The following is a 19,397-nucleotide window of genomic DNA, read 5'->3' as shown; positions in this document are numbered from 1 at the left end:
CTGCTCCTACTGCCATGTTTGACGCATCTACCTCCAGGATATATTGGAGGGATGGGTCTGGATGGCGTAGTATGGGAGCAGAAGTAAAGCTTGATTTTAACAAGCGGAAAGCTCCATTTGCTTCTTCTGACCATTTGAATGGTTTCTTTATACTTGTAAGTTGTGTGAGAGGTCTCACAATAGCAGAGAAGTTCTTAATGAACTTCCTATAGAAGTTTGAAAATCCGAGGAATCGCTGTAATGCCTTACGAGTTGTTGGTATAGGCCAATCTAGAATACACAATATCTTGCTCATATCCATCTTGATTCCGGTTTTAGATATGATGTATCCTAGGAATAATATTTCTTCTTTATGAAATAGGCATTTTTTTAATTTCACGTATAGATTGTGTGCGAGTAATCTGGATAACACAAGTCTTACATGTTTTATATGTTCAGACAAAGATCGAAAATAGATAAGTATATCGTCCAGATATACCACGACACAGTCATCAAGTAAGTCTCTGAAGATGTCATTTATGAATCGTTGGAAAGCTGCGGGAGCATTACACAACCCGAAAGGCATCAAAAGATATTCGAATAATCCGTATCTGGTTCTGAATGCTGTCTTCCACTCATCTCCGTCACGGATTTGGATTAGGTTGTATGCCCCTTTTAGGTCCAATTTAGAAAAGTAGGTAGCCCCACGCACTTGTTCAATGAGTTCAGGGATGAGCAGTAAAGGATAGCGATCCTTTATCGTAATGGTATTTAATTGCCTATAGTCAATAATAGGCCTAAGACTTGATTCCTTATTGCGGACAAAGAAAAGTCCTGCAGCTGTGGAAGAAGTAGAGGGTCTGATGAACCCTTTCGCCAAATTCTCATCCAAGTATTCCTTGAGATGAGAAAGTTCATCCTGTGAAAGAGGATAAACATGACCGAAAGGCAATTTGCTATTAGGGAGTAGATCGATAGAACAATCATAGTCCCTATGGGGAGGCAACACTTGAGCATTTTTTTCAAGGAAGACTTCGGTCAGATCCTGGTAGCATAGTGGTGTAATCTCATCTGACACCACAGACAGGATCTTTCCATAAGATGGGAGGTTACACGTGATCTCGCAATAGTGAGAAGGGAAGGTTAGAGTCCGTGTTTTCCAATCTATGGTTGGTTGATGTATGTGTAACCAGGGGAGTCCCAAAATAATGGGAAAATGTGGTGAAGGTAGTACATCAAAAGTGGTGGTCTCCATATGGGACTCATTAGCAGTGACAAGGAGTGCTTGTGTCTGATTGGTGATTGGACCAGAAGATAACAGAATACCGTTAATGAAACTAACAGAGACAGGTTTAGGTTTTGAAATAATAGGTATTTTATTTAAAGTAACAAAACGTGTATCAATATAGTTCCCACAAGATCCTGTGTCGATCATAGCCTTGGTGGTGATCCTAGTTTGGTCCCACTGTAATGTCAAATGAATAAAGAGATAGGGATTAGAAAAGGAAGTCGTTAATCCCCCTAGCAAGACATGTGAACACTCACCCTCTTTTTTGCGGACAAGGGGACAGACGCTTATCAAATGATCCGGGGAGGCGCAGTACATGCAGAGATTTCTGGATCTTCTCCTGGCTCGTTCAGTAGTCGATAAAGGTGGGCGTATGGTTCCTATCTCCATAGGAGTAGGGTCAACGGCCGATTCCCGAGAAGGACTGGACGATGGAATTCCCATCTTCTCAGCCTTTCTTTCTCGCAATCGCCTGTCAATGTTGATACTGAGTTGTATTAAGGCATCCAAAGTGCCAGGTAAATCCGCTCGGGCGAGCTCGTCTTTAACGGCTTCTGACAACCCAAGTCTGAACTGAGTTCGCAGAGATGTATCATTCCACCCTGAATCAAGGGTCCATCTTTTGAACTCTGCTATAAAGTCTTCAACAGGTCTCCTTCCTTGTTTTAAAGCCCTTAATTGGATATCAGCAGTACTCTGCCTATTGGGGTCTTCATATAAGCTAGCGAGTTCCGCTAGGAATAAAGGATAGGAGTTGAGAAGAGGATCATCTTTCTCAAAGAGAGAGTCTGCCCAGGCCCGTGGATCACCCGTCAAATATGAAATAGTGGTACAGACTTTAATTTGATCAGAAGGGTAAGTACGAGGTTTTAGCAAAAAAAGCAATTGACATGCGTTTTTGATTTCACGAAATTTTTTCCGATCACCTGTAAACACTAGAGGAGGGTTTATTTTAGGTTCAGGGGGCTGAGCAGCAGTAAGCTGTGAAAGACGGGCTATCTGCTGTCTCAGAGTCTGATTTTCATCTTTTACTTCAGTAAGAGCAAGTATTAATGCATTTACTTTTTGTGTTAATTGTATCACTTGAGTGGGTAATTCTGCTGAATCCATTTTTTAGGTTCGTTCAATCTGTAACGCTCCTGCGTTTTTTGTTATAGTGAGCTGGATTTGCAGCTGCAGAATCTCCACTCAGTAGTCATGTAGAGATGTGTTGAATTACCAGATCCAACTCTGCAGACTCATCACTGTGGACCCACCTGCTTCAGCATACAAATACACATACACTCTATAAGATGTTCCTGGAGTGATAGGATGTATATGACAGTATAGAGGTGATGTGTTGAAGGGACAGGCGTGAGCAGTGATAGCAATGATAAGCACTTGATAGTAATGTTCAGGAGAGTGGTAGATGGTAATAGGTAAAATGCAGATAGGTTAGTAATCATGTATAGTAACAGGTGGTAAGGACAGCAGATGACATATACAGGAGAGACTAACCCAGTGCAAGGATAGATGGTAGTAGACTCAAGAGCTAGCAATCTATGTAACAGTGTAGATGATAGGATTAGTAATGCATAGATAGTAACAGTCCTTAATGTGCAGAAGTAGATAGTGTAAGTTTGTTATGAAGGAATCCCCTGTGGGGTACTTATCACTAGTGAGGTTAGTAAGTAGAAGGGTCCGGTAGTAAGGGAGTGATCCGGTAGCGAGATACGGGATCAGTAGCGAGGTTCCGGTCTGTTCCAGGTAAAGAGAATAGCTGGAGGCTCCGGCAGCATAAGACAAGGCTGTTAAGCATGCGGTTTGAACGAACAACCTGTGAGAGAAAGCCGGCGATTGAAATAGCCGCTCAGAGCGGCGCTCAGTGATGATGTCATGCGGCTTAAAGGTATATGCGTTCCACCTAACTGAAAAGGTGGGACGCAATATGCAATGAAAAATGGGCAATAAGGGTACCAAAGGTACCAGAATCTTACAGCAGACAACAATATGGAGCACAAACATTGTTCACTTACCATCCATAAACTCCTGAACAGGTCACCACAAAGTCCCTCCCCGGATGGGGAACCGCCACCATAGAGAGGGAATGTGTAACTAGCCCTTATATAGTGTGGATTCCGGGGGGTTCGTCAATTACGTCACCGCCCCGGCCACTCCATCGGGCATGCGCAGTAGGCCGATCGGCAGGACGCAGATAGCGTCCCGCAGTCGGCGGAAGGCAGTTCCGATGGATATGAGCGGACATGCTAGGCAGGAAATGCCCGCATAGAGCGCTCAAGGTGCCACAGGAAGCTCCGGCCGGAAAGGGCAGAGCCATTCTGTGGCTTTTCTGGCCGCACATACACCAACAAATGGAAGCTACCAGAGTCAGACCACACAGCGCTCCCACAGGCCCCGACACGAACAACATACATGGCATAAATTTACAATAATCACACATAATGACATATTAAAAAAGACAATTGTATGTATACAATATATTGCATTATCAAGATATACTTTATTTATAACAATCAAAATGCAGGCTTCATAATAGAAACCGCATATAGAAAATGGGGATAACCCCTAAACCGGTAGGGTCTGACTATGAAATAAAGTCAGTACCATACAGAAGGAAAATATTTTGGAAGAAACCCTCAAGGATGCATAAGCAACAGGAGACTAAACGGTATAGAAAGCACTGAAAAACCTGCTTGAGGAGGGGAACCCCTCAGACTCACAATACTCAGTCAGCTTACACATATGGAAATTCCACCAGTGAAACAGGCTTCCTTCAAACCTAAATCCACGAGCTTTCCCGATTTGACCACTAACTCTAACGTGTGGGCATTCCTCACCACTATGTATGTCATTATGTGTGATGCTGTGTCATTTTTGTAAATTTATGCCATGTATGTTGTTCGTGTCGGGGCCTGTGGGAGCGGTGTGCGGTCTGACTCTGGTGGCTTCCATTTGTTGGTGTATGTGCAGCCAGAAAAGCCACAGAATGGCTCCGCCCCTTCTGGCCGGAGCTTCCTGTGGCACCTTGAGCGCTCTATGAGGGCATTTCCTGCCCGGGATCCACACTATATAAGGGCTAGTTACACATCTCCTCTCTATGGTGGTGGTTCCCCATCCGGAGAGGGACTTTGTGGTTACCTGTTCAGGAGTTTATGGATGGTAAGTGAACAATGTTTGTGCTCCATATTGTTGTCTGCTGACTTCTGCATTCGTGATAGTATATGGCTCAGTCCATTCACTACATCTATTCAACTCTTTATGCAGTACCCATTTGATGTGTTTCCAGTTTGGACTTAAGCCACAGTAAATGACTGCTGCTTGGTCTATTGGTAAGCTGGTGGTGATATATCCTCTGCTTTACTAATTTATGCCCTCTAATCATTCTATCTTGCCTCACCTGGGCTACTTTGTGTCAGTACTCATCTTTATTGCATGCTATACTATATGGGGCTATGCTATGCATGGGCATTTTATCACCATCTACCTGTATACTCCTTTATGGTAGCCACTATATATAGCTCACAATCTCTATTCAATCTGTCTATGCACTGTATGTGTGCTAATTGGTTCTAATTATTGACTTGAGACTTATATATATGCATATATATTTTGTTTGAATGCAGACGCCAGCTAGGCTTTCGTCAATCCTTGGCTGTTACAATTCCAAGGTTTTCTACCCTCTATTAAATACATGAGCCATCCTCCTGAAATCCACGATACCCTCCTCGTTAGTTACGAATGACGTTGATGTGCATGTCCTGTTCTATAATACTATACAGGTATGTGTAAAATAAATTACTCTGCCCGTAACTGGTCTACAAGGGATACCTTCATATATTGTTTATATTTCCTAATATCATATACTACAGTGTGGACCCCCACATACAACCATCGGTAAGCCACTATAGTTTTCTTGCTCATTGCCCCCCATATGCCCGGATATGATCATTTGTTAAATGGTATTCAAGTATTGACATAATTTGATGTATGTAAAGAAATGTATTATGTGGCTCCAATTCCATGAGCTGCACTTGTTGAAATGATCTAAGGATATGTTATATTGGTTTCCTAAACATGTATGTTTATTACACAGAGTATCTCTTCAAAATGCTCCAGATGCAGCTTTCAAAAAGGCGAAACATGTTGAGCAATGTTGAATATGTATTTATGAACATCTGAATACAGCATCAGCAGGTCTGGTTGGACGGCAGTCCTTGATCTCTGTCATCCTTCGGCAAGATCCTTCTGATGTCAAGTATTTGCCTATATATAAGTTCACAATACTCTCTGTATATTCTATATGGAATCAACATTTAAACAAACTGCTACATAATTTGTATATAATCTTTGGGCCTTCCATAAGGTCATATTTTTACATTGAATGTTTTCCCCTGGTTTTATATGAATTCATGAATACAAATTAATTTTAGTAACCTTGTTGTGCCAAAAAATCCTTGTCTCCAAATCCTTCCTTCTTTCAAATATTTTAAGGATTTGGCACCATCAGTATATATTTCATATGCTCAGATTGCTGCTATCTGAGTGCATATTCCCTTCATCATTTTCAGTACAATATTAGTATAGTAAAGACATTTTCCACTATCTGCTATTTCAGTGTATGACTCGGACTGTTTATCGACTATGATGTGAAGATATTTTTCCAGTTTCTGCTATTTCTGTGTATGACCCGGACTGTTTATCGACTAAGCCTCTGCCAACCATGTTTCTGCCTAACACGTGAATTGATCTCGGCCTGTTGAATGACCATGCTTTTTGCCTGCCTCCTGGAACTGATTGTTTGCCCTGCCACTGTACTATTCAACACAGGGGTCTCACACAGGTGAGGGGCTCCAGAATAGAATTTCCGAGCAAAGAAAACTTTTTGTCTCCAGGTTTTTGTTTTCTCGGATTAGGGTCTGGAGACTCGGAGGCTTCAAAGAGATTTGGGTGGGAGAAGCCTCTACCCCTGTCCTCAGGTCTTACCTGAACAAGGCACCAAGCCTTATAGTGCTGCCTGCTGCCACCTGAACTGGCCATGACTCTGCCTGCCACTTGAACTGGCCATGCCTCTGCCTGCCACTTTAACTGGCCATGCCTCTACCTGCCACCTAAACTAGCCATGCCTCTGCCTGCCACCTGAACTGGCCATGCCTATGCCTACCACCTGAACTGGCCATGCCTATGCCTGCCACATGAACTGGCCATGACTATGCCTGCTAACTGAACTACAGGACCAATACTTTGGCATATCCTTGCCTGCTGCCTGGAAAATTCCTGAACATCTCCATTGGCTGCCTGGACCAATGGTTTTCCTGTGCTGGGACAGTATTTGTGCCTGCTAAAACCACAGGTAATCATTTTTTACCCTTTGCTCAGCAGAATGTATTTTGGGGTGTAATTCTTGATATGTACATGCTATGTGTTAGAAGCCTGTAGGTGCTACTTGGATGTTGGGCCTCTGTATGTGGCCAGACTGTGGAAAAGTCTCACACATGTGGTATTGCCATACTCAGGAGGAGTAGCAGAAAGTATTTTAGGGTGTCTTTATTGGTATGTACATGCTATGTGTGAGAAATATTTTAGAAATTGACAACTTTGTGTAAAAAAAAATAGGTTTTAATTTTCTTTCCACATTTTCCAAAATATTGTGGAAAAAAATGACATGCTCAAAAGACTCATCATGCCCTGTAGAATATACATTGGGGTGTTTTCTTTCCAAAATGGGGTCATTTTGTGGGTTATTCCATTGTCCTGATGCTCCAGGGCCTTCACAAATGTGCTAGGTATTTAGGAAATGAAATGTGTAATTTATGCCTTTAGAACGCCTGACAGTGCTACTTGGATGTTGGGCCTCTGTATGTGGCCAGGCTGTGGAAAAGTCTCACACATGTGGTATAGCCATACTCAGGACGAGTAGCAGAATGCATTTTGGGGTGTAATTTTTGCTATGTACATGCTATGTATTAGAAATATCTTATAAATTGACAACTTTGTGTAAAATAAAATACGTTTTTATTTTTTTCCACATTTTCCAAAAACTTGTGGAAAAAAATGACATCTTCAAAAGACTTATTATGCCTCATAGAATATACATTGGGGTGTTTTATTTCCAAAATATGGTCATTTTGTGGGTAATTCTATTGTCCTGGTGCTCCAGGGTCTTCAAAAATGTGATAGGTACTCAGGAAATGAAATGTGTAATTTATGGCTTTCGAACGCCTGACGATGCTACTTGAATGTTGGGCCTCTGTATGTGGCCCGGCTATGGAAAAGTCTCACACATGTGGTATCGCCATACTCAGGAGGAGTAGCAGAATATATTTTGGGGTGTAATTGTAAGTTTATGTATGCCATGTATGAGAAATACATTTTAGGGACTGAAGAAATGAGATAGGTAGTCAATACATCAAGACTGATCAATTTCCATTGATACGTAGCCTAGCTTGTGGGCTCTAAAACTTTCACACAAACCTATTTTCATACACTTATCAGGATTTTTTTTTACCAAAGACATGTAGCAGAATACATTCTGGCCTAAATTTATGACAAAATTTGATTTTATTGGATTTCTTTTAAAACAGACAATAGAAAATATGTATATTTTTTTCGCTATTTGTTCGCTTATATCACAAAAAATAAAAAATCCAGCAGTGAATAAATACCACCAAAAGAAAGCTCTATTTGTGTGAACAAAATGATAAAAATTTATTTTGGGTACAGTGTAGCATGACTGAGTAATTGTGATTCAAAGTGCGAGAGCACCGAAAGCTGAAAATTGGTCTGAGAAGGAAGGGGGTTTAAGTGCCCAGTATTGAGGTGGTTAAAGACTTTTATATTTATATATCTTTATGTGTAGTCAACTTTGGAGAATGTATATGGTCTCAGAGAGAGCGTGATTTATTATCTTTTTTTCTCCACATGGAATGTGGAGTTTCCTGCCTTTAGATCCGGATATGACTAGTTATATATATAAATTATATGCAGAAAGAGTTACCAATTTGTTTAGGTTTTAAAATATCATGTATAGATTATTATGCGTTTATATATCCTATTTAGATTATTATGCATTTTACATGATTGTATCTTTTGTAATAAGTATTAGTTAATAATAGTAGTTCCTGGTTATGCTTAGCTGCTGAGCAGTCCTTTGGAGGCTCCGGTACCATAGCAGCAGCTGATTTTTTGGCTACCATGGTAACTTGACTGTATAATACTGAGAATACTGAGAAGCGTGATGCCATCCACCAGCCTAAACCTTTACAAAAGCCTATTGGGAGCAATGCGTGAGGTGGGCGGTGTCAGGGCTGGGCTCGCAACAGCTCTCTTCTCTGTGCTCAGGCTGCTTAGCTGTCGGATAATTGTCAGCACTCATTGTTTCCTCAGTGGCTTACCTGGCTTACAGTACGTTTTGACTACGTTTACTGTTTAATACCATTTTTACCATTACTTTAAAGGTGTGATTTTTTACTGCATTTTCTGTCTCAGTCTGATTCATGGTTCCTGACAGTGGACGAAGGCCATGAATTCAGAAGATGCAGGCAATCCACCTAGTGGTAATATTTTTTACAGTTTGAATGAGACATAGCCATAGCGTTACAGATGCCCCTGATTCGTACTGTTCACCTAGATCTTCCCACTGTGGCTGTTCCGGGACAACCAGTGTTGCAGGCCATCCCTGCTGCTGCTCCAGTCTCTGTGCAGGCACCCACCTCGAATATTACCTCTGTAAGAGGTATGTCTGGTTCTGCCCCAGTTCTCCAGCATTTTGAGGGAGATTCAGTTCAAAGCAGAGGGTTTCTCAACCAGGTTGGGATATACTTGGATATGCTGCCCCAGGCGTTCCCCACGGACTGAAGCAAAGTAGGCTTTATTATTTCTGTGCTTTCTGATAGAGCCTTGGCCTGGGCAAACCCTCTATGGGAGATACAAAAACCCATTGTCCTGCGTTACCCTGAGTTTGTGGCTTCCTTTAAAAGGGTATTTAACGTTCCTGCTCACTCCACTTCTGCTGCCAAGAGCCTCATGTCCATCAAACATACTAGTATGAGAACTGTTGCCGATTACGCCATTGAATTCCGTACCCTAGCAGCAGAGGTTGCTTGGAACAATGAGGCCCTTATGGCTTTTTCTCATGGTCTTTCGGATAACATTAAAGATGAGATAGCAGCCTGAGACATACCTATGGATCTGGAGAAATTAATCACGTTTGCCATTCTCATTGACTCCAGACTCTGAGAGAGAACTTCCTTTAAGGAGCACTTGCGGAGGCCTTCTGTACATTTGGCTCCGAGCTTTTCATTTCCACCCTTGCCTCTCTCACCTCCCATTCCTGCTGGTACCGAGTCCACCAGTGAAGAAGAACACATGCAGTTGGACTTCACACGTCTCTCTGCGGAGGAGAGTGCCTTTAGGAGGAAAGAGAGATTGTGCCTTTATTGTGACCAGGCAGGTCACATATTGAAGTCTTGTCCTACCCGTCCGGGAAACACCTGCACCTGGGGTCCTGTAGGGGACAGACCTTAGGTCATGTTTTTGCATCCTCAGTTATCCTGAAGGACAAGCCTCTAGTTCCTGTTACCATTTCTTGGTCTGAGTCCTTCATTGATACACAGGCTCTAATCGATTCTGGGGCTGCAGGCCTGTTCACAGATAGTGCCTTTGTGTCTAAGCACTCAATTCTGCTGCAGCTTCATGGCACAACACTTGCCTCGAGGCTATTGATGGGAAACCTTTACAACCTGCCCATGTGACTCATGAGACTGCTCTGTTGACCATGGCCATAGGGGCTCTGCACCATGAGATTTTCTATTTTCAAGTAATTTCCTCAACTCATTACCCAGTGGTCATTGGTAATCCTTGATTACAGAGGTGCAACCCCTCTTTTGATTAGCATTGTGCTGAGGATCTTTCCTGGTCGCCACAATGCAGTCAGACATGTTTTCAGGAAGTGGTTAAGGTCTTGTGCACCTCTTCACTCTCCTCCTTGCAAGAGGAGTACCGTGAATTTAGCGATGTCTTTGACATAGATCAAGCCAGTAGTTTGCCTCCACACTGGTCGTATGATTGTGCAATTGAATTCAACCTTTTTCCATGCCCCCTCGTGGCCTGGCCTACCCTTTGTCTGTCTCTGAGGATAAAGCCTTGGAGGACTATGTTGCCGTTTCACTTTCTCGAGTGCTCATCCACAATCCTTCGTCTCCTTCTGGTGCTGGCTTCTTTGTGAAGTGAGACCTTGAATTGATTATAAGGGTCTCAATCACATCATGATTAAGAACGCTTAGCCTAATCCAATGGTTACAAAATTATTTGACCACCTCAAGGTGAGCCACAGTTTTCACTATGCTCGATTTGAGAGGGGCATACAATCTTGTGAGGATCAAGGAGGGCGACTAATGAAAAACTGCGTTTAATACCAGAACCAGACATTACAAATACCTCAAAATGCTGTTTGGTCTCTATAACGCTCCTGCAGTTTTTCAGGAATTCATCAATGATGTCCTCCGCGATATCTTGCAGCAATGTGTAGAGGTTTATCTCAACTATATTTGCATATATTGAAAATCCCTTGAGAGCCACCACATAGATGTCTCCTGTGTGCTACAGAGGTTGAGATATAATAACCTGTATTGTAAGTTGGAGAAGTGTGAGTTCCATCGAGAACAGGTTAAATTTCTGGGTTATGTCATTTCTACTGCCAGTTATTCAATGGACCCAGAGAAACTATCTGCAGTTCTACAGTGGCCTCGACCTGCAGCTCTACGTTCGCTACAACGTTTTCTTTGCTTTGCCAATTATCGGAATTGTATTCTTAATCTCTCTTCTCAGGTCAAACCCCTGACTGATATGACCAGGAAGCACGGCAACCCACAGAATTGGTCTCTGGACTCCATTAAAGACTTTGAGTCTCTCAAGGCTGCCTTTGTTTCAGCTCCTGTGCTGGCACATCCTAATCCTACATTACCCTTCTTTCTTAAGGTTGATGCATCTGAGACTGGAGTAGGCTCCCTTCGGGCTCAATGTCCTACCTCTAAGAGCGCTATGCATCCTTGTGGCTACTTTTCTAAGAAATTGTCTCCTGCACAATGCAATTATGAGATTGGTGACAGAGAATTGCTAGCTTTCATCTTAGCTCTTAAAGAATAGAGGCATCTTTTCGAGGGTACCACTGTGGCGGTCCTTATTTTGACTGACCATAAGAATCTAACACTCTTTTTGTGTCAAGCTTCAACTTTCATTCATTCTGGGTACTAAGAATGTAAGGGCTGATGCGATGTCATGACAGTTTTCCTCCTCCTCCAAGATGAAGTCTGTGCCTACTCCTGTGATACCACCAGATCACATTCTAGCCACTATTCTCACTAGTCTCACTTCACCTTTGGGTGACAGAAATCTTGCTGCTCAGATCCATTCTCCTGAAAAACGTTGTGAACGCTGCTTTGTCCCCTAGAATCTCTGCACTGCTTTGCTCCAGACATAACATTCTCCCAAGGCAGCTGGTCACCCTGGTCAGCTCATCTGGTGTATTTCTCAAAAATTCTGGTGGCCTAGTCTCCGCGCTGATGTAACCACCTTCGTAGCCGCCTGTTCCGTGTGTGCTCAGAGTAAGACACCATGACTTCCAGTGGGCCTGCTACAACCCATACCCAACAGAGAGAGGCCTTGGCCTGTGATCTCTGTTCCACTCTGGTGCAGGTCCAAGAGCCCTTTGGTGTGCAACTGCTTCATCACCTTGGTACCACATCCTTGCCCTGTTCAGGTTGAGAACCATAAAGGAGTATGAGATACAATCGATCATTGACTCCCATAGGTTCCATGGGCGCATACAGTACCTTGTTCACTGGAGAGGGTACGGTCCGGAGGAACGCTCTTGGGTCTCATCCTCGGATGTACATGCTCTTGTCCTCCTCTGTGCTTTCCATAGACATTTTCACCTCAAACCTGGTGCCCCTCAAGGGGGAGGGGTCGGCTCGCAGCAGCTCTCTTCTCTATGCTCAGCTGTCGGATAATTGTCAGAACTCATTGTTTCCTTACAGCCAGCCCCTTCTGGCTATTTAAGCTGCCTGGTTCATTCCTTTCCTGCCTTTGCCTTGTCAACATATCTGGACTTTCTCTGTTGTGTTCCTGTGAAAGAGTTTGCCTGACTGATGTCCCTTTTGTTTCCTGATTATGTTCCTGTGTCTCTGACTGATTTCTCGTTTCCTGATCACTGGCACGTCTGACTTCCCATTTAAGTTTCCAACCCCTGGCATTTGTTTTGACTACCTTTACTGTTCTGTACCATTTTTTACCATTACATTAAAGGTGTGGTTTTTACTGCATTTTCTGTCTTAGATTCATGGTTCCTGACAGGCGGTGACGTAAGCAGGCTGGGCCAAGTTGGGCGGAGCTGTGGATGCCATACAATATTAATGAAACATGCTGTTTTTTCACTCCTAAAGGAGTTTATTTTGGATTTTAATAAAAATTGGTCAAAGCAATCTGCACTATTGGGTTTTCCTTTTGCTTTCCATATCAATTATGTCACATTAAAGAGCTGAGGATCGAGAGATCCTAAAGAGCAATTTGACCTTCTTTATATATTGAGATCCACTGAAGCAATGATGCCCTGTTGGACCTGGTAATCTCAAACTATGCAGAGCTTATTAACAAAGTTCATATAAAAAAACATCTGGGTAGCAGTGACCATAACATGATTTCATTTAATGTTAGCTGCAAGCAAAAAATGCATACAGGAAATACAAAAACACTTAACTTTAAGAGAGCAAATTTTCCAAGGATGAGGGCTTCTCTACAGGATTTAGACTGGGAGGGAATATTGGCATCGATGAGCACAGAACAGAAATGGGAATTTTTCAAAAAGACTTTATGCAAAGTCACTGCAAAGTATATTCCCATGGGTAATAAGTTTAACACGCTAAAAATAAAACCTATGTGGCTCACAGCAAAAGTTATAGATAAAAAGAAAAGAGTTTTTAAAAAATATAAAAACGAGGGAACACTATCATTGTTTAATTGTTACAAAGCATATAACAGAATATGAAAAAAGCAAATCAGGGATGCAAAAATTCAAAATGAACGACAGATTGCAAAAGATAGTAGGACAAACCCCAAAAAATTCTTCAAATATATTAACAGTAAAAAGGTTAGGTCTGAGCATGTGTTAGTGGTTCTTACTCTGAATAGTCTAAAGTTATCAGTGGTGTACCCCAAGGTTCAGTGTTGGGACCCTTACTTTTTAATATTTTTATAAATGATATAGGGTCTGGGATTAAAAGTAGCATTTCAGTCTTTGCAGATGACACCAAGCTTTGCAGTGGAATAACTTCTTTACAGGATGTCTCCAACTTACAAGCTGACCTCAATGCACTGTTTCATTGGGCAACTATGTGGCAAATGAGGTTTAATGTTGATAAATGTAAAGTTATGCACTTGGGGGCAAAGAATATGCATGCAGCATACATACTAGGTGGACTAGAACTGGGGGAATCCATAGCGGAGAAGGATCTGGGTGTTGTGGTAGATCATAAGCTTAATAATAGCATGCAATGCTTGAGAGCCACCACATAGATGTCTCCTGTGTGCTACAGAGGTTGAGATATAATAACCTGTATTGTAAGTTGGAGAAGTGTGAGTTCCATCGAGAACAGGTTAAATTTCTGGGTTATGTCATTTCTACTGCCAGTTATTCAATGGACCCAGAGAAACTATCTGCAGTTCTACAGTGGCCTCGACCTGCAGCTCTACGTTCGCTACAACGTTTTCTTTGCTTTGGCAATTATCGGAATTGTATTCTTAATCTCTCTTCTCAGGTCAAACCCCTGACTGATATGACCAGGAAGCACGGCAACCCACAGAATTGGTCTCTGGACTCCATTAAAGACTTTGAGTCTCTCAAGGCTGCCTTTGTTTCAGCTCCTGTGCTGGCACATCCTAATCCTACATTACCCTTCTTTCTTAAGGTTGATGCATCTGAGACTGGAGTAGGCTCCCTTCGGGCTCAATGTCCTACCTCTAAGAGCGCTATGCATCCTTGTGGCTACTTTTCTAAGAAATTGTCTCCTGCACAATGCAATTATGAGATTGGTGACAGAGAATTGCTAGCTTTCATCTTAGCTCTTAAAGAATAGAGGCATCTTTTCGAGGGTACCACTGTGGCGGTCCTTATTTTGACTGACCATAAGAATCTAACACTCTTTTTGTGTCAAGCTTCAACTTTCATTCATTCTGGGTACTAAGAATGTAAGGGCTGATGCGATGTCATGACAGTTTTCCTCCTCCTCCAAGATGAAGTCTGTGCCTACTCCTGTGATACCACCAGATCACATTCTAGCCACTATTCTCACTAGTCTCACTTCACCTTTGGGTGACAGAAATCTTGCTGCTCAGATCCATTCTCCTGAAAAACGTTGTGAACGCTGCTTTGTCCCCTAGAATCTCTGCACTGCTTTGCTCCAGACATAACATTCTCCCAAGGCAGCTGGTCACCCTGGTCAGCTCATCTGGTGTATTTCTCAAAAATTCTGGTGGCCTAGTCTCCGCGCTGATGTAACCACCTTCGTAGCCGCCTGTTCCGTGTGTGCTCAGAGTAAGACACCATGACTTCCAGTGGGCCTGCTACAACCCATACCCAACAGAGAGAGGCCTTGGCCTGTGATCTCTGTTCCACTCTGGTGCAGGTCCAAGAGCCCTTTGGTGTGCAACTGCTTCATCACCTTGGTACCACATCCTTGCCCTGTTCAGGTTGAGAACCATAAAGGAGTATGAGATACAATCGATCATTGACTCCCATAGGTTCCATGGGCGCATACAGTACCTTGTTCACTGGAGAGGGTACGGTCCGGAGGAACGCTCTTGGGTCTCATCCTCGGATGTACATGCTCTTGTCCTCCTCTGTGCTTTCCATAGACATTTTCACCTCAAACCTGGTGCCCCTCAAGGGGGAGGGGTCGGCTCGCAGCAGCTCTCTTCTCTATGCTCAGCTGTCGGATAATTGTCAGAACTCATTGTTTCCTTACAGCCAGCCCCTTCTGGCTATTTAAGCTGCCTGGTTCATTCCTTTCCTGCCTTTGCCTTGTCAACATATCTGGACTTTCTCTGTTGTGTTCCTGTGAAAGAGTTTGCCTGACTGATGTCCCTTTTGTTTCCTGATTATGTTCCTGTGTCTCTGACTGATTTCTCGTTTCCTGATCACTGGCACGTCTGACTTCCCATTTAAGTTTCCAACCCCTGGCATTTGTTTTGACTACCTTTACTGTTCTGTACCATTTTTTACCATTACATTAAAGGTGTGGTTTTTACTGCATTTTCTGTCTTAGATTCATGGTTCCTGACAGGCGGTGACGTAAGCAGGCTGGGCCAAGTTGGGCGGAGCTGTGGATGCCATACAATATTAATGAAACATGCTGTTTTTTCACTCCTAAAGGAGTTTATTTTGGATTTTAATAAAAATTGGTCAAAGCAATCTGCACTATTGGGTTTTCCTTTTGCTTTCCATATCAATTATGTCACATTAAAGAGCTGAGGATCGAGAGATCCTAAAGAGCAATTTGACCTTCTTTATATATTGAGATCCACTGAAGCAATGATGCCCTGTTGGACCTGGTAATCTCAAACTATGCAGAGCTTATTAACAAAGTTCATATAAAAAAACATCTGGGTAGCAGTGACCATAACATGATTTCATTTAATGTTAGCTGCAAGCAAAAAATGCATACAGGAAATACAAAAACACTTAACTTTAAGAGAGCAAATTTTCCAAGGATGAGGGCTTCTCTACAGGATTTAGACTGGGAGGGAATATTGGCATCGATGAGCACAGAACAGAAATGGGAATTTTTCAAAAAGACTTTATGCAAAGTCACTGCAAAGTATATTCCCATGGGTAATAAGTTTAACACGCTAAAAATAAAACCTATGTGGCTCACAGCAAAAGTTATAGATAAAAAGAAAAGAGTTTTTAAAAAATATAAAAACGAGGGAACACTATCATTGTTTAATTGTTACAAAGCATATAACAGAATATGAAAAAAGCAAATCAGGGATGCAAAAATTCAAAATGAACGACAGATTGCAAAAGATAGTAGGACAAACCCCAAAAAATTCTTCAAATATATTAACAGTAAAAAGGTTAGGTCTGAGCATGTGTTAGTGGTTCTTACTCTGAATAGTCTAAAGTTATCAGTGGTGTACCCCAAGGTTCAGTGTTGGGACCCTTACTTTTTAATATTTTTATAAATGATATAGGGTCTGGGATTAAAAGTAGCATTTCAGTCTTTGCAGATGACACCAAGCTTTGCAGTGGAATAACTTCTTTACAGGATGTCTCCAACTTACAAGCTGACCTCAATGCACTGTTTCATTGGGCAACTATGTGGCAAATGAGGTTTAATGTTGATAAATGTAAAGTTATGCACTTGGGGGCAAAGAATATGCATGCAGCATACATACTAGGTGGACTAGAACTGGGGGAATCCATAGCGGAGAAGGATCTGGGTGTTGTGGTAGATCATAAGCTTAATAATAGCATGCAATGCCAAGCTGCTGTTTCCAAAGCAAGCAAAGTCCTTTCTTGTATTAACAGAGGCATGGACTCCAGAGAGAGAGATATAATTTTGCCCCTGTACAGATCATTAGTAAGACCTCATCTGGAATATGCAATTCAGTTTTGGGCACCAGTTCTTAAAAAGGATATAGGGGAACTGGAGAAAGTGCAGAGAAGGGCAACCAAACTGATAAGAGGCATGGTGGACCTCAGCTATGAGAAAAGATTAGAGAAACTGAATTTATTCTCTCTTGAGAAGAGGAGATTAAGGGGGATATGATCAACATGTATTAATACATAAGGGGTCCATATAGTGAACTTGGGGTTGAGTTGTTCACTTTAGGGTCAATACAGAGGACAAGGGGGCACTTTTTACGTCTAGAGGAAAACAGATTTTGTTTCCAAATATGGAAATGTTTCTTCACCGTAAGAGCTGTGAAAATGTGGAATAGACTCCCTCCAGAGGTGGTTCTGGCTAGCTCACTAGATTGCTTTAAAAAAAGGCCTGGATTCTTTCATAGGTGTACATAATATAAATGGGTACTACATTTTTTTTTTTTAGGTAAAGTTGATCCAGGGAATATCCGATTGCTTCTTGGGGGATCAGGGAGGAATTTTTTTCCCCTGCTGTAGCAAATTGGATCATGCTTTGCTGGGGTTTATTTTCGCCTTCCTCTGGATCAACAGCGGGTATAGGATTGTGTATATGGGATTGTATGGGTTTTCAATACTGTTTTTTTTTTTTTTTTTAGTTGAACCGGATGGGCTTGTGTCTTTTTTCACCCTGACTAACTATGTAACTGTGTTGCTCCAGGACAAAAAGCCTCCGTTCAAAGTTCAGCCTCAGAGAGGAAATTTAGGTGCATGCCCTGGTTGCAACAGAAGCATATGGAAGAAATGGACTGGATGGCAGCACTCCAAAAAATTAGTCCTTAGTAGTGGTACGATCATCCTTCATGTATTTCTGCATTTTTGTTTCTTCAATAAAGGACTAATTTTTTGGAGTGCTGCTATCCAGTGCATTTCTTCCATGCCACTGAAGCAGGTGAGAGGACACCCAAAGGTGGGGTGAAGGGCACTGAGGTTTTTAAGTGAAGATTCATAGTTTCTGGGATTGCATATTCACTGGAAGTTGGAATCTGTTGGTGGACTTTTTCTACTTTATGATGTTACTATATATATTGATTTAGTTGATTTATAGTGTAACTGATTTCTACACAATTGTACTGATTTTCACAATTTTTATATATTTATTAGAATATGTATATGCTTGTCTATTAACATTAGTAGGATTTATTGGCTGAGTATTTATTTTATGGATAGCGCTGCACTTTATAGAGTAAATAAAATTATAACATTACTATGTATAATGTCATTCCTCTTACAGTCTATACAAAACACAAATGTGAAAACGTACGTGTACAGCGCATCTGAGAGGAGATAAAAACATATCCATGTTTACATGCGCATCTGAAGCTACCTTGTGTGTTCAGACATTCACCGTTTTGACAAACTCCTTGCATACTGCACTCATTTATATCTGTTAATGATAAAAAAGGGAAAAAAACAACATGTAATTAGGTAAATACCATTTTAGAACAGGTATTCAGACAGAGAATGTTCACAATACAATTCAGTTTCATAAATAAATGCTTAAACATCATGACAGGTCTAAAAAAAAAAAAACAAATGTAGTATTGTGCTAAACACAATATTTGGATCTCTATGAAAGCATCCACAAAGGGACTATTGCAGGTCTATGTACTGTCTCCTCTTTATCTACAAAGTGGTTCCTTCAGTTCTATAAATCCAGTATGTATAGATAGAAGCACACCAAGAAAACAGACATGACAAATAACCCCCACAGCTGCCAATAAAAATAGTTTATAGTTTATAATAATTTGGAAATAGAGTTGAGGCACTGAGGACTTTCATGGTACCGCAAAGACTTGCAACACAATGATTATATAAAAATAACACATTTTATTGCTACTACAAATATTAAAAGAAGCTGCCCATACAAAGCGGAAAGTGAGCAACACTCATAATAGTATAATAGTCCACTAACGGCGTATAAGCCATTGAAGATGAACAAAACCCAAAAGGGATGATTCAATGAGAAATTCCTCTGGTACAGATTGGATATAAGTGCATCTACCCACACAGAGGGGACCACTCAAAAAAATGATCCAATCTTAATCTACATGTTTCACGAGTAAATCTGCTTCTTCAGGAGTTCTGTTCAAGAGGAATTAATCTAAAAAAAGAAACAAAACAAAAACAATAATACAGCAAGAAACCAATTAATGTGTATATAGTAGTAAACTTACAAAGTTAAACACGTGTGTAACATTTCCACCTTCTACTGTGGGTATGTAAAAAAAACAAAATTTATATATGAGTCCACCTCAACTCCGTCCATACAGGAGAACCACCACCACCTAGTGGATGGAAGCGGTACACCGAGGGATAGAAGTTGAAAAAGGAAGATCACACACTCGCCAGAAAAAATGGCATCAAAGGGAAAGGACATGGACCAGTTAAGGGCAAACTCAGCCCTGCAAGGGAAAAAGAAACCTGGACTAAGTA

At 41.6% G+C, this 19,397-nt stretch overlaps 1 protein-coding gene across 2 annotated transcripts in view; it reads right to left on the bottom strand.

Moving 5' to 3' along the window:
* The window catches only part of LTBP3 (latent transforming growth factor beta binding protein 3), a 1,036,617-nt gene that overhangs the window by 580,756 nt on the left and 436,464 nt on the right, over positions 1-19,397 (bottom strand). For both annotated transcript variants that reach the window (XM_082271069.1, XM_082271070.1), the window contains exon 6: positions 18,226-18,348. In XM_082271069.1, the coding sequence (XP_082127195.1) occupies positions 18,226-18,348 (123 nt within the window). The remainder of the gene's footprint in view (positions 1-18,225; positions 18,349-19,397) is intronic.

The sequence above is a fragment of the Pelophylax lessonae genome, assembly GCF_965119305.1.
Source record: "Pelophylax lessonae genome assembly, chromosome: 10".
In the NCBI taxonomy this organism is placed as follows: domain Eukaryota; kingdom Metazoa; phylum Chordata; class Amphibia; order Anura; family Ranidae; genus Pelophylax; species Pelophylax lessonae.
Note: the sequence above shows the minus strand (reverse complement) of the source record. Positions and strands in the feature narration are given on the sequence as shown.